A 12,976-nucleotide genomic window follows, 5' to 3' on the forward strand; every position below is an offset into this window, starting at 1 on the left:
GCTTCTGCCTTTCACTCCTGAGCTTTCTTTCAAAAACTCTGGGTTGGGCAAAGCCAAATGGGTCAAGTCAGTCATGATTGTTCAGTGTCTACAGGCTGATTTAGACTATGTTCCAGATAACACAATCCACATCCATACAGCTAGTCGTCCCGGTCGGCATTTAACGTTAGTTACAAAAGCACGTTGACTGTGTTTTCTCACTGCCAGTAGCCTACAGTAGGGGTTGACAGATCCTAGCTAGTCTGACTGGTCACCGCCAGCGTAGCCTGGGTAAACCCAGCCCCCACGTGACCTGCTCTCAGACCTCTGGCTCTCAGTCACTAGGTAGTGACTGAGAGCAGGTCTGAGAGCAGGTCACGTGGTGGCTGGGTTTACCCAGGCTACCGCCAGCGCTCCTCGCTGCTCGTTAAAAATGTCCAAATACTGTAGGCATTATTCTGATAAACTGGTCACATATTTGGAATGTTATGTTCTCATCCGAAAAAGTATTAAAACTTTATAACCGTTTGTTTTTTTGGCTTGAAAACAGCTTTTTGGCAAGTCTAAAAATGATACAGGTGGGAGTTAATCTACTTCCGGGTCTAAAACGGAAAGACAATTACAAAATGATGTTATGCGGAAGCGCCCTTATATGGGCAAATAATAAGGTGAATACAATAAGTGTGGTGTAAAGTGACCGTTTTAAATATGTATATATGAGAGAATGTACATGTAATATAAAAACCAGCCACACAGGATTGTAAACAAAGGCTTATACAGATATGTCTCCAGATATTGCATAATACATATATAATGTATGTTCAATGTGATTTTCCGTGAGCCAATCACTGATCCTGGCCATTTACTAACTTCACCAAGAAGGGAATTTTTCGTCTTCGAGAAAATATATTGGTATATAAACGGTTCAAGCTTAGTCGTGCCCACAAGGACGCCGGTTGGCCTGATCACCCCCCCCCCCCAATCTGGAAATCTTTTTGAATAGAGCAACACCAGACCTCCAATCACTCAGCCAAATGTGAAGTGGGTGGGTTGTGATTCAGGAGTCTGGAGCCAGGCCAGTCGGCAAGCTTTCACAACATGTGGATTCAGACCTTTTCTCTAGAAATACCTTTTCTGCTCTGGACCCTCTGTCTCCCTTCTCCTCTTCACACCTGGTTTACGCTCTCCTTGGAGGGGCACTGGCACTGCTGACCTGTACATTAGATACAATGACACATTTCAGCAAACAAGTCAGAGGTGGCATTTTAATTAGAATGTATAAATGTATCCATAAATATATGAAGACACTAATTAGCTTGTCATACACAACTGTCAACTGTAGGACTTAAGTTAAGTTAAGTCACCCAAAGGTGAACTTGAGATTAGACTCAACTTTCAATTGTGACAGTGCTGCACCCGTTCATTCCCCAAGTGAAAGAGTGCATCAGTGCAAATATTACTGTAATTTCTATTGTTAAAGATGGCAGCTTTTGTTATTTACTGTTACAGGTTGCTTTTCAAGGAGAGGGTGAGAGGCAGCCCGTTCCTTGTTGCCAACAGTTTCACGTTTATTTTAAAGTTATTGCATAAATCCTAATCTGAAATCTGAAAATGTTGCCATTGGGATCAGTGTGTAAGTAGCCTGACTCAGATGAATTCAGTGATGTGTGAATTCAGGATGCACATCAGGCCATTTCTCTGGAAATACCTTTTGGGTTCAGGACGGGCCATCACGCCAAACGACTCCAACCAGATTTTCTTCATCTCTGCTTTTTTGCCTTCCTCCTCCCTTGCCTTGCGTTCTTTCCCTAGTGCTGTCATCGTTAGGTGAAGGGGAAAAAATGCAAATTGAACTTGCTTGATTAACCAATACTGTGTGGAGGGCCACATAATAGCATATTTTGAGAGACAAGCTGAAGAGTGCTGAGGAGAGCAGCTAACCTCTTTCTGAATCGCTGCTGCTGGGTATCACTGACGGTTTTATGGGTGCTCCTTCAGCGTCTCTCTTGCGATGCCTAGAGGTGTACACATACAAATATCTCACATCATCCTTAGCACAGGTGGTCACTGTTCTATGTTACTGGCACAAAGTATCAAATAAAACCCATATTAAATGAAGTGGAGCTCACGTACAGAGTAAGGCCATTGCTTTTCAACAGCTTCTTCAGATTATGTAAGATAGCTGGTTTTATGTTCTCCTTGTCCTTCTCCAGCTCCTCTTTCTTTACTTTCCGTTGGGACGTCTGGGTCTGGGCCTGTTTGTCATTAAGTGCCTTGATCTGAAAAGGCAGCCATTAATGAGATGAGGGAATTAAGCAAAAGAGTCAAGTGATGAGTAAACTCTCAAAAGGGCATTTCACTTTTACAGACACAAACACCAACCTCTTTGTCTATATCAGCCAGCTGAGCAGCCAGACTTTTAGAGCTTTCTCTGTCTGTTGTCGCTGGGGTTGAGGGGCGTCCACGTCCACGTCCACGTCCACGTCCACGTCCACGTCCACGTCCACGTCCACCTCCTTCTCCCTCGTCAGGAACAGGCAGGGCGTGACTCTGTGGTTCTTCTGGAAGCTTTTCATATTGGGCCTCAAAGACAACCTGGCAGTGCAAACAACACATTGCTTTTTAACAACACTAGCTGTAATATTACTACAGTACTACAGTACAGTACTAGCTGTAATATTACTACAGTACTAGGACCATTAATTAAACAATAAGCCCGAGATGTCGTGGTTTGCAGTGATTTTACAACAGCTACAGTAAGGGGGGGGGGGGTTACTACATATAGCCTACCTGGTAGGGTTTGAGCAACAACAAAATGCAATAGCGATGACAAATAATTGTTCTTCTGCCAAGCAATGTAGTCCTTCAAGCTCAGAAGAAAAGCGAATAATCCATGCAAATAAATCACACTGCAAATAAAAAACCAAACACATTTATCTTTATGGGGCTAGTTCAGAACAAATAAAAAAAAATCTTCTGGTTTGCTGTGAATAGTCCCATAGAGATAAATTATTATTTATTTATTTTTGCCATGCTGAAAAGACCTTTAGTTATCACCACCAGCAGTGTGACCATTTAATTCCCATTTTAAATCTTTACTGTTGATGAACATAATTCATGCTAAAAAAAAAGTATTTTTAAACAATATAGATGAAAGTATACCTGCAGTCGTCTTGCCTTAAAGACAACATCATCTGAAGGTGCGTTGTATTTATAGCAGTTGGAGAAGATCAGTCGGACATCAGCAGCAAACTGTTGGGCGTTTGCGTATTTGCGTCGATGCATCTTGTTCTGAGGAAACATGTTGACGTGTCATGATGTAAATATTGGCACATTTGTATGGAGCAGAAAGTCATACACTCCATTTAGATGATCCTCATCAGCAGCATCTTACCTTTATGGTGTGTAAATCCATAGGCTGCCGGATGATGTTGCGGTAGTCGTGCAAACCCAAGGCGATGACATCAACAGGGTAGTGGAAGGGCCACGCATAAGCGATGTGCGTCCTTTCACGCATCTCCTTCAGGATGGCTTTGCAGTGCTGGAGCTGCACAGAAAGTTTTGGCTGAAAAGAAAGAAAACAACTTGTTTGTTTCTGATAAAACAAGCAAATTTCACCGCACACAATGTCACTATTGCCGCTTAAGTCAGAAGAGAGAGAGTAGGGAAAGGGAGTAGGTGGGGAGGGAGAGCGGGGGGGGGGTGTGGGGGAGGAGAGGGGGGAAAGGGAGGAGGTGGGGGGGAGAGCGGGGGGGATGTGGGGGAGGAGAGAGGGGGGAAAGGGAGGAGGTGGGGGGAAGAGCGGGGGGGATGTGGGGGAGGAGAGAGGGGAGAAAGGGAGGAGGTGGGGAGGGAGAGCGGGGGGGGGATGTGGGGGAGGAGAGAGGGGGGAAAGGGAGGAGGTGGGGGGGAGCAGGGGAAGGGGGGAAGAGGAGAGCAGAACAGAGTAAGTCAGGCCAACAGCAAAGAGTGAGACACTTCATTACTCTATATACTGTAATACCTTCAATCTATCCATCTATAAAATTGAGTATGTGGGCAATGTTTGTTTGTTTGTTTGTTTGAACTTCTGTGTTCGGCCACAGATCTGCTGTTTTACGTGCGATCGGGCTGAAACCTTCAGGGTGTGTAAAGGGCACCTGTGCGGGTGACCTGAAGGAGCCGGATTTTTTAATTAGGGCTGATCAATTGCCCTAATGCTGAGGCTATAGTTCAGTGATGATGTCATCAGTGATGTCATCAGTGTGAGGCTATAGTGGTGGGAGTATAAGTAGGTAGAATCGGGAGGAACCAGACGGAGACGATGGCTTCTGCCCCTGGCCTGTGCGGGTGACCTGGCTGACGGAGCCGGATTTTTTAAATTAGGTGATTGCCCTAATTACGACGTCATAGAGCAGACACACAGTGGTCATCAGTGATGTCATAAGAGCAAGTGAGCTACAGGCGAGGCTGCGCAGACATCAGGGGCGAGGCCGCGCAGTCAGGGGTGGCCAACCTGAGGCTCACGAGCCGCATGCTGCTCTTTATTTGTTCTTATGCGGCTCTTCAATTCACATCAAATTGAAAAGCATTGTCTGTAACAGGCAGTGTGTTACAACACACACACACACACACACACACACACACACACACACACACGCACACACACACACACACGCACATTTGAATTAATGATTTATGTCCACATGAATACAAGTATGCAAAGGACATAAACCCTAATAATGCAATCGGATATTGGGAGTCAGTCAGTTACATAAGTGTCCAATCGGCAACCACAATAATGCATGCATACACATAGGATAACAATAGACAGGAGAATGGCAGGTCGACAAATACAGTTATACTGTAAGACAAGATACTGTAATGGTCACTATCCACTTCATGGGTACAAAAAGCAGCACCTCCTACATATTAAGCAGCTATAGCAGATATTGAACAATACCTCGCTAACTGCTTGGTCCTTCTCTTTGGGAGAGCAGCCATCTGAAGGCCTCTCACAACCAGCTTATGTACGTGACCCAGGCTGCCAAATATGAAAACTAAAAGTTTACAATAACAGCTGTGTGTGTGAAGTGGTCTACTCCAGCTGTTGATATTTCATCAAAGGTACAGCCAACCTCTAGAACAAACACCTCTCTACAACTTTCACAATTTCATCGTGAAGATGACAATGCTCTCATCAAGAGCTACACTTTTAAATACTGCATGACAGACAGTGACCTGCTGCAGGGAGCCATGCAAGCTTCCCTTGAAGTTTCAACTCAGTCCAGTGTTGTGAGGTGACCTCAGGCATTAATTATTGGAAGTTGATGATCTGTACCACAGATATTCACAGTTGCTCACAGAGACACTGGGTACATGTCAAAAGGTAGGTAGATGCGTTACTACCAGACAGCACCTACTGTAGGCCTGTGTCTGACTGACAGTCCAGCCGGTCCCCACACACGAGTCAACTCGGACACTTTCTGAGCTAGTCGGCAATTTGAACTTGCTGTTGCTTCAGCGTGCTCTCAACAAGGGTTTTCTGCTGCTTTACATTTTGCAGAATTAAAACTGGGTCGGGTTCGGGACGGGAAGCACAGCAGCCGTGGCCCGTGACCGCGTTTGATGCAACAACAGCCTCGGCCCCCAATTCACACACGGTGGCTGCTACCCGCCGCCTCTGACCTCCTCCTGCCTGCCTGGCTGTCTTCCCCACACAGACAGCAGCGCCTCGTTCGTAAATCGCAGAAAGTGATGACCGACACGATGGACAACCCTTTTTCTGCGCAGCGCTAAATCATCACGCACATTCTCGGCAAATTGGTCACGTAAAGCAAAGTCGATGCCCGAAAACACTGCGGCCTGTCGGCACATAGACGCGGCACCCGCGACGGCTACTCAAAAAGTCCATCTTTCCCGAGCAACTAGCTAACGTTAACATAGGTTAATATGCATCAATTTCGACGTTGACTTGGTTACATTTAGTCGTTGGTTCAAAAAGTCGGTTGTTTTTGACGACGTGACATGTTAGAGCCAAAGACTTGATAACAAAACCATCAGTAAAAAGTTATTAAAAAAAAAAAAAAAAAAACGTCAGTTAGCCATGAAACGGGAAAGTTTGGTTAACCGCTAGTTCAAGTGCTACTGAAGTGGAGATTGGCAGAACGCCATCTTTACCCTTTCGTTGTGTGCATAAAGTGACAAATAATGTATCTTGTCGATTAATTTGAAAGTAAGAATTCTTTAGCCGCCACGTACAGCACGAAATTAACCCTGAAATTCTTACCTGATCCATGGCAGTCCAGAAACTCGTTGTGGTCCAACGAGCCACGGAGGTTGGCTGGAAGTAGCGTTAGCTAGCTAGCAGTTACCTATGTTTAGTTAGTAACTACAATGTAGACTAACTGTTTGGTGTGTTGTGTTGTGTTGTGTTGTGTTGTGTTGTGTTGTGTTGTGTTGTCGTCGTTGTCTCTTCGTTGTCGTCGTAGTCGTGTTGAATTTGTCTCAAGTAACGGTGCTTTACTCTCGACAGAAGTCAGTCAACTGGCGCTATGCTCAAGGGAGAATAAGTGCCGTTTTGAATTATGCGCCTGCGCAGTTGTCAATGAGTTCGAGATCAGCGCTTGTGTGCAGCATGGCAAGAATTTATGACTGACAGAAAAAGAAAATGGAAGATAACAACTAGCTAGCTAGCAGACACACACACACTCACACACACACACACACACACACACACACACACACACACACACACACACACACACACACACACACACACACACACACACACACACACACACACACACAGAAATCTTAAAACATAAAGCTTCACACAACACTTTTTTAAAGCTTTTTTTTAGGTTAACTCATAGCTACAGACTAAGCCTACATTATCTTTATGATTGTTTTCACATTTTTTTGAATAGGGTTGTTGTAGCCCAATGTATTGTTTTGATTGATTTCTTACAAAAGGGTTATGAAAGGAAAACTTAGATTTATTAATGTGATTTTGAAAGTAGGCTAATAGGTTCAAGTTGATGATACAGTTGATGCTACAGCTTCCCCCATCACCCTGGGTGACTCCCCAGTCAACACTGTGGAGTCCTTCCACTTCCTGGGGACCATCATCAGCCAGGACCTAAAATGGGAGCTGAACATCAGAGCTCTCACCAAGAAGGCACAGCAGAGGATGTACTTTGAACACAGCTGAAGAAATTAAAAGTGCCAAAGGCCACGATGGTGCCCTTCTACACCTCCATCGTTGAGTCCATCCTCACCTCCTCCATCACCGTCTGGTATGTTGCTGCCACTCTCAAAGACATCAACAGACTTCAGCGCATCATCCGCTGCGCTGAGAAGATAATCGGATGCAACCTGCCATCCCTCCTCGGAATATGAAATAAATTTAACATGAACCTTGAATTCACAGTCTTGATGGAAATGCCCCACATTTGCACATTTTTGGAAAAAAGGAACACAAACAATGATCTTATTTTGTTCCCTTTTATTGAAAAGTTTTGACCTTTTCTTTTCTTTTTATTCCAAAACATTTGAATAAAGACAGCATGCATACAAATACACCTGGCCTCGGTTCAAAGGCCCTCTCTCACAGCAAGAGAAGAAAAGGGAAGAAAACTTGCATTGATGTACACTCCTTTTACTATATACATACATTGATGTGGTTCCTACTAAACCACAAACAAACAAACAGTAAACTCACCTTTGAACTGTGGGAAACTACACAAAGCAAATTAGACTTGATCATTCTTACACCTGATCTGACAACATACAAGTTGTTCACTTTGGTTGGTCTTATTACTTTATAAATGTATTGTTTCAGTGCTCTTTTATGTTGTTATTTTGCATCAAGTGATTCCCCCCCCCCCCCCCCCATCTGTGCTGTGCACTGCATATAAAACTCTGATTCATATTAGACCAACGTGCATGGCAAATCATGATTGAGTGGGCCAGGACATAGGCTTAGTTTAAATACATCTACACACAGATGACATGGCACTAGCCTGGTCTTGGCTAGGCTTGGTCACAGACTGTGTCTGTAGCGTACGTTTCTACATGACTGATAATACATGGAGGTCACGTGGAGGCTGGGTTTAGCCAGGCTAACATGGCACTTGAACAGCTAGCCTAATACATCAAAAAGCAACCATGAAGGCTATTGCACAGTGACCCGTCCCAAATATTGCATATTTCAGGTAAAGGATTTAAGGGGCAGTGAAGCCACAGTTCATGCACAAAGGCTAACAGGCAATCTACTCTATATAGAAATAAAGCCAAATGTCAAAACAGCAAAAACAGCATTGGTTAAGCCAGTGTCAATGACCCAGTTTCCAAACAGTTCATATTCACAATGATTGTCACAATTTTCTAAAATATCGTTTGGGAGAAATATCGTTTTTGTAAATACAAGAGATCAAATAGATATAAACAAGTTCATCTCATGAGGATTTCTTGGAAGTGATTGTCATAATGAGGGCAATTAAAAAAAAAAACGATTTACAAATTTGGTAAAAGGAAATATTTAACAAAATTTAAAAAACAAAAGGTAAAAAAAACAAAAGAAAAAACGAAAAAATGTGGTCCAATTGCCTGATGCAATTTTGGTTACAAAAATGAAATAAACTTGTGCAACTCTCTTGGACCATATGCACCACAAATTCATATTAGGCTATATTTGATGTTTGTACAGATTGTGGGACAAATCATCGAAGGCATTGCACAAATACAAATGTTAGCCTTTCTTCCTGAGGCTGACAAATGGCGGACAGCTTTATGACCATCGTCTTTGCGCATACTATATATAACATGTGCTTATTATATTAACACTGGTTTACTAAGAGGGCAAACATGGCAGCTCACTCAGAAGGCTTTCCAATGTCTATGGCTACAGGTGCTGGCATTTCAGCAGGAAGACTGGGTTGGACCCATCTCAATATGTGGAGAGCAGCACTGACTCCACAACAAACAGTCATACTTTGAGGCTTCAGGGGGGGGATGAGCACAAAGTCTTAAATGCATCTTCCCTTCTTATATATTTTTAGAGCAAATGTGAACATAATTTAGGAGCCCATTTGTACAAACGATCCACTGGTAGTGCTATCTCTTTTGTGACAGCTCAGTAGTTGACCATTATTAGGGGAAAAAGGTATCGACTATAACATCAGAGATTATGGCTTCTATTCCACAAGCTGTTCAAACCACATGCAACTATTTGACATACTAACAAAAACAAGCCTCAACAGAAGCTAAGAGGAAGCACTTTAGTTTGGTTTGGCTTTTCCAAAGCCCCTTTTCCTTGCTGGCTTGGAGGTGATTTTTGTTCTTGAATCCCTGCTGAGGTCAACACTCTGATGAGGGGAAACACTTCAGTTGTGGACCACACCCATAAATTATACCTGACAAAGACAATCATTCACATTCAGAAACCATCATCAACTGGCAAAACTCTAACATCACACACAGCGCCTCGCACTCACTAAACCGCAGCTAACATTCAGCAACACTCAACAGACACACGTCACTCAAACTGAGGTGTTTCTCCAACCAATGAGAGAGCCAGGAGGATTATTTACAGCATTTCCCCCCACGTGGAAAGGAAAATGATGTGTTACAGTGTTCCAGGAAGAATCTGGGGGCTGGTGTGTTACAGGACGGCTGCCTGTAGGGGGCGCCGGTGGTGGTGCGAAGCTCCCAGGTCACGGCCGCCGGACACCGGGACAGAAGGGGCGCTGGAGGACGACGGGGCCCGGGACCTCATGACACCCCAACCAGGAGAGAGGGCGAGCTCACAGAAGCCTCCTGGGATTTGACCTGGGAGAGAGAGCAGAAGAAGGGATGTTTTGATCCTGAGAGGTGTGTGTTTTCGGCTTTGCTGGCTTGGAATCAGAGAAAGAAGGAAAGAAAGAAAGAAAGAAAGAAAGAAAGAAAGAAAGAAAGAAAGAAAGAAAGAAAGAAAGAAAGAAAGAAAGAAAGAAAGAGTAGATCGAGAGACATTTAGCCTATATTTCAATTATATAATGTTTTTGTTTTTGCATGTCTTGTTTGTTAGTGACCTCACCAAACTGTCTCATTTCAACACAATATTAAAGGAACACTCTGCCCATTTTCAACCAGCTTTGTATCATTAGAACATCAGTAGTATATCAGAAAACTGTAAACGGTTTTGAAGTCTGTCATTTAATTTGACAGTTATTGAGTGTTAAAGTGTGGACCAGTGACATCACTGGTCCACACTAACTCAAATCAATAACTCATTAACTCAAATCAACTCTCAATAACTGTCAAACTAGATGAATGATGAATAGTTTGACAGTTATTGAGAGTTGATTTGAGTTAATGAGTTATTGATTTGAGTTAGTGTGGACCAGTGATGTCACTGGTCCACACTTTAACACTCAATAACTGTCAAATTAAATGACAGACTTCAAAACTGTTTACAGTTTTCTGATATACTACTGATGTTCTAATGATACAAAGCTGGTTGAAAATGGGCGGAGTGTTCCTTTAAGCATGCTCACTGCAAACATGAAGGAAAGGTGTGAGAAAAGGTGAGGTGAGAGTGAAACAGAGGAGAATACACTGCCATTTAATACCAGTGGAGGGCGCCACCTAGACGAGAGAGAATCACTAATAATGTGCTTTGTCTCGTCACTGTCACCAGAAGTAACAGTGAATTAGTAACAGTGAGTAAGTAATAGAACAGTGCACAGTCATAGAAAAAGGGAAAACCACCGTTAAATGCGACAATAGGCCTTTTTCACAGTGGCCATTTTGTGTAAAAAAGGCAGGGTAAACACAGGCGCAAGCAAAACACTAATGAGGGTTTCCAACTTCCAATCGTGGAAGTCGGAAACCCTCATCACTGTTTTGCTTACACCTGTGTGTTTACCCTGCCTTTTTTACACAAAATTGCCCCTGTGAAAAAAGGCCCATTAACTCATTCAGTGCCAGCCACTTTTGGAGAACGGATGCTCCCAGTGCCAGAGTTTTCAGAGCGTTTTCAGTGATTTCTCGAGGCCCACAGAATATTGTGTGATATTACTATGTAAACACCGAACACGCACAAGAACGAGCTGGCTCTATTGTATCATCAGCAAAAAAAAGTTTATTGATACCATTTTCCGTTCTTTAGTTATGAGCCGGAGAAGATAGGTTGTTTTCAGCGTTTTCAGGCTTTTCAAATTATTAGCTGAGATAATCCGCCTTTTGTGAAATGCAGCATTTCAAGCACATTCACTGAGTCTGAAGATAATATTTTCTGATGTAGTGACGTAGTTGTTGTGTGATGCCCTGCGTGCACCACCCCCCTCCCCCCCTCCCCCCGTAAACTCCTCCCCACACTGCACACAGCCTCACGCAACCATTATATTTTCGGAGTGCTGCGTTTGTGTGCTGCTGTCGGCTCTCAGCGCCACAGCAGGGAAGAGCCAACCCGGATTGCTGAATGGTTTGGCGTCAGGGGCTGCTTTCCTGGCTGCTAATCGGGTGGAGAAACTATACAGACAGACAGACAGACAGACAGGGACAGAGGGGCTCAGTTGTGAGCGCGGATTGACTCCTGTTCGGAGCCAATGTCAGCTCCCGCGACAGAGCAAATGGCTCTGGGAGCATGCATCGGTTTGTCTTTGATCCACGGCTTTTAGGCTGTTTCTCGGACCTGTCTCTAATCTGGACTGCACCGAGCAAGCACTGTCGCCACCTAATGAGTCCGTAAAATAGGTTATACACCTCCAATAGCTACTATAGTTGTACAGGAGCTGCGGAAGGCTTTGATCGACGTCCCACCGTCAAAAAACGCATTGGACGTCGAAGGACGTCCGTGGCATTCTACGTCACTATTTAATTGGACGTCGAAGGACGTCCATGGCATTCAATGAGTTAACTGCGTGATAAGTCATATTAGGAAAAACTGCAAGACGTGTGCTGTTCAACATGTTGTATTACATAGACCCCCACTTCGCAAAACCCGTTTTGAGGTGGTAAAGCAGGAAGTAAAGCAGGTGTAACCAATACCCTTAATGATGGTCCCATTCCATTTTCATGGGCAATAATGATGATAGGAAAAGGAGGGGGAGAACTACAATTGCACTGGTGTTATTCTTGTTATTATTCAAATGTTGCATTTGCATGAAAACATCCTCACTCCCATTTTGGTATTTATATTTTTTTATTCATTACTTTGCTTAAAAGTTTGAGATGATGCACTAAAAACGCTCCACCAACCTTGGATCCAAGAGCTGTTTCAAAAGTGATATTTAGCTAAATGAATAGGCATTAATCGATAAACCAGTAAAGTGTTTTTGAAGCACATGTTTAGGGAGATACTAAGCAGCTTGATCGTGTTATCAGGACACTGATCCAGGCACAGTCACAGGCACACAAAGCCAGGGAACCCTACCTTTACCAAGCCAGGGACGAGAGGAAGAGGACGAGGAAGAGGGGGGAGAGGAGGAGGAGGAAGGAGAGGAGAAAGAGGCATGGCGAAGGGAGGCCATCTTAAGCTCATTCTCCTGGGCAGACTCAGCAGGAGGCACCAGAGAGACAGAGAGAGAGAGAGAGGAGAGAGCAAGGCAGAGAGAGAGAGAGAGAGCGAGGCAGAGAGAGGAGGAGGAGAGAGAGAGAGAGCGAGGCAGATAGAGGAGGAGAGAGCGAGGCAGAGAGAGGAGGAGAGAGAGGAGAGAGAGAGACAGAGAGGGAGAGAGAGACAGAGAGGGAGAGAGAGGAGAGAGCGAGGCAGAGAGAGAGAGAGAGCGAGGCAGAGAGAGGAGGAGAGAGCGAGGCAGAGAGAGGAGGAGAGAGAGAGAGAGAGAGAGGCAGAGAGGGAGAGAGAGAGAGAGAGAGAGAGAGGAGAGAGCGAGGCAGAGAGAGGAGGAGAGAGCGAGGCAGAGAGAGGAGGAGAGAGAGAGAGAGAGAGAGGCAGAGAGAGAGAGAGAGGCAGAGAGAGAGAGAGAGAGAGAGAGAGAGAGAGAGAGAGCGAGGCAGAGAGAGAGAGGAGAGA

General features: G+C 44.3%; 1 protein-coding gene across 1 annotated transcript in view; it reads right to left on the reverse strand.

The window, feature by feature from the left end:
• Positions 1-7,459: 7,459 nt before the first annotated feature.
• The window catches only part of pde4dip (phosphodiesterase 4D interacting protein), a 44,628-nt gene continuing 39,111 nt past the window's right edge, over positions 7,460-12,976 (reverse strand). Inside the window, exons 35-36 of the mRNA XM_083648327.1 lie at positions 12,377-12,488; positions 7,460-9,789 (exon numbers count right to left, since the gene is read on the reverse strand). Coding sequence (XP_083504453.1) covers positions 9,623-9,789; positions 12,377-12,488 — 279 coding nt within the window. The 3' untranslated portion in view covers positions 7,460-9,622. The remainder of the gene's footprint in view (positions 9,790-12,376; positions 12,489-12,976) is intronic.

The sequence above is a fragment of the Poromitra crassiceps genome (genome assembly GCF_964638095.1).
Source record: "Poromitra crassiceps genome assembly, chromosome: 12".
Classification (NCBI taxonomy): Eukaryota; Metazoa; Chordata; class Actinopteri; order Beryciformes; family Melamphaidae; genus Poromitra; species Poromitra crassiceps.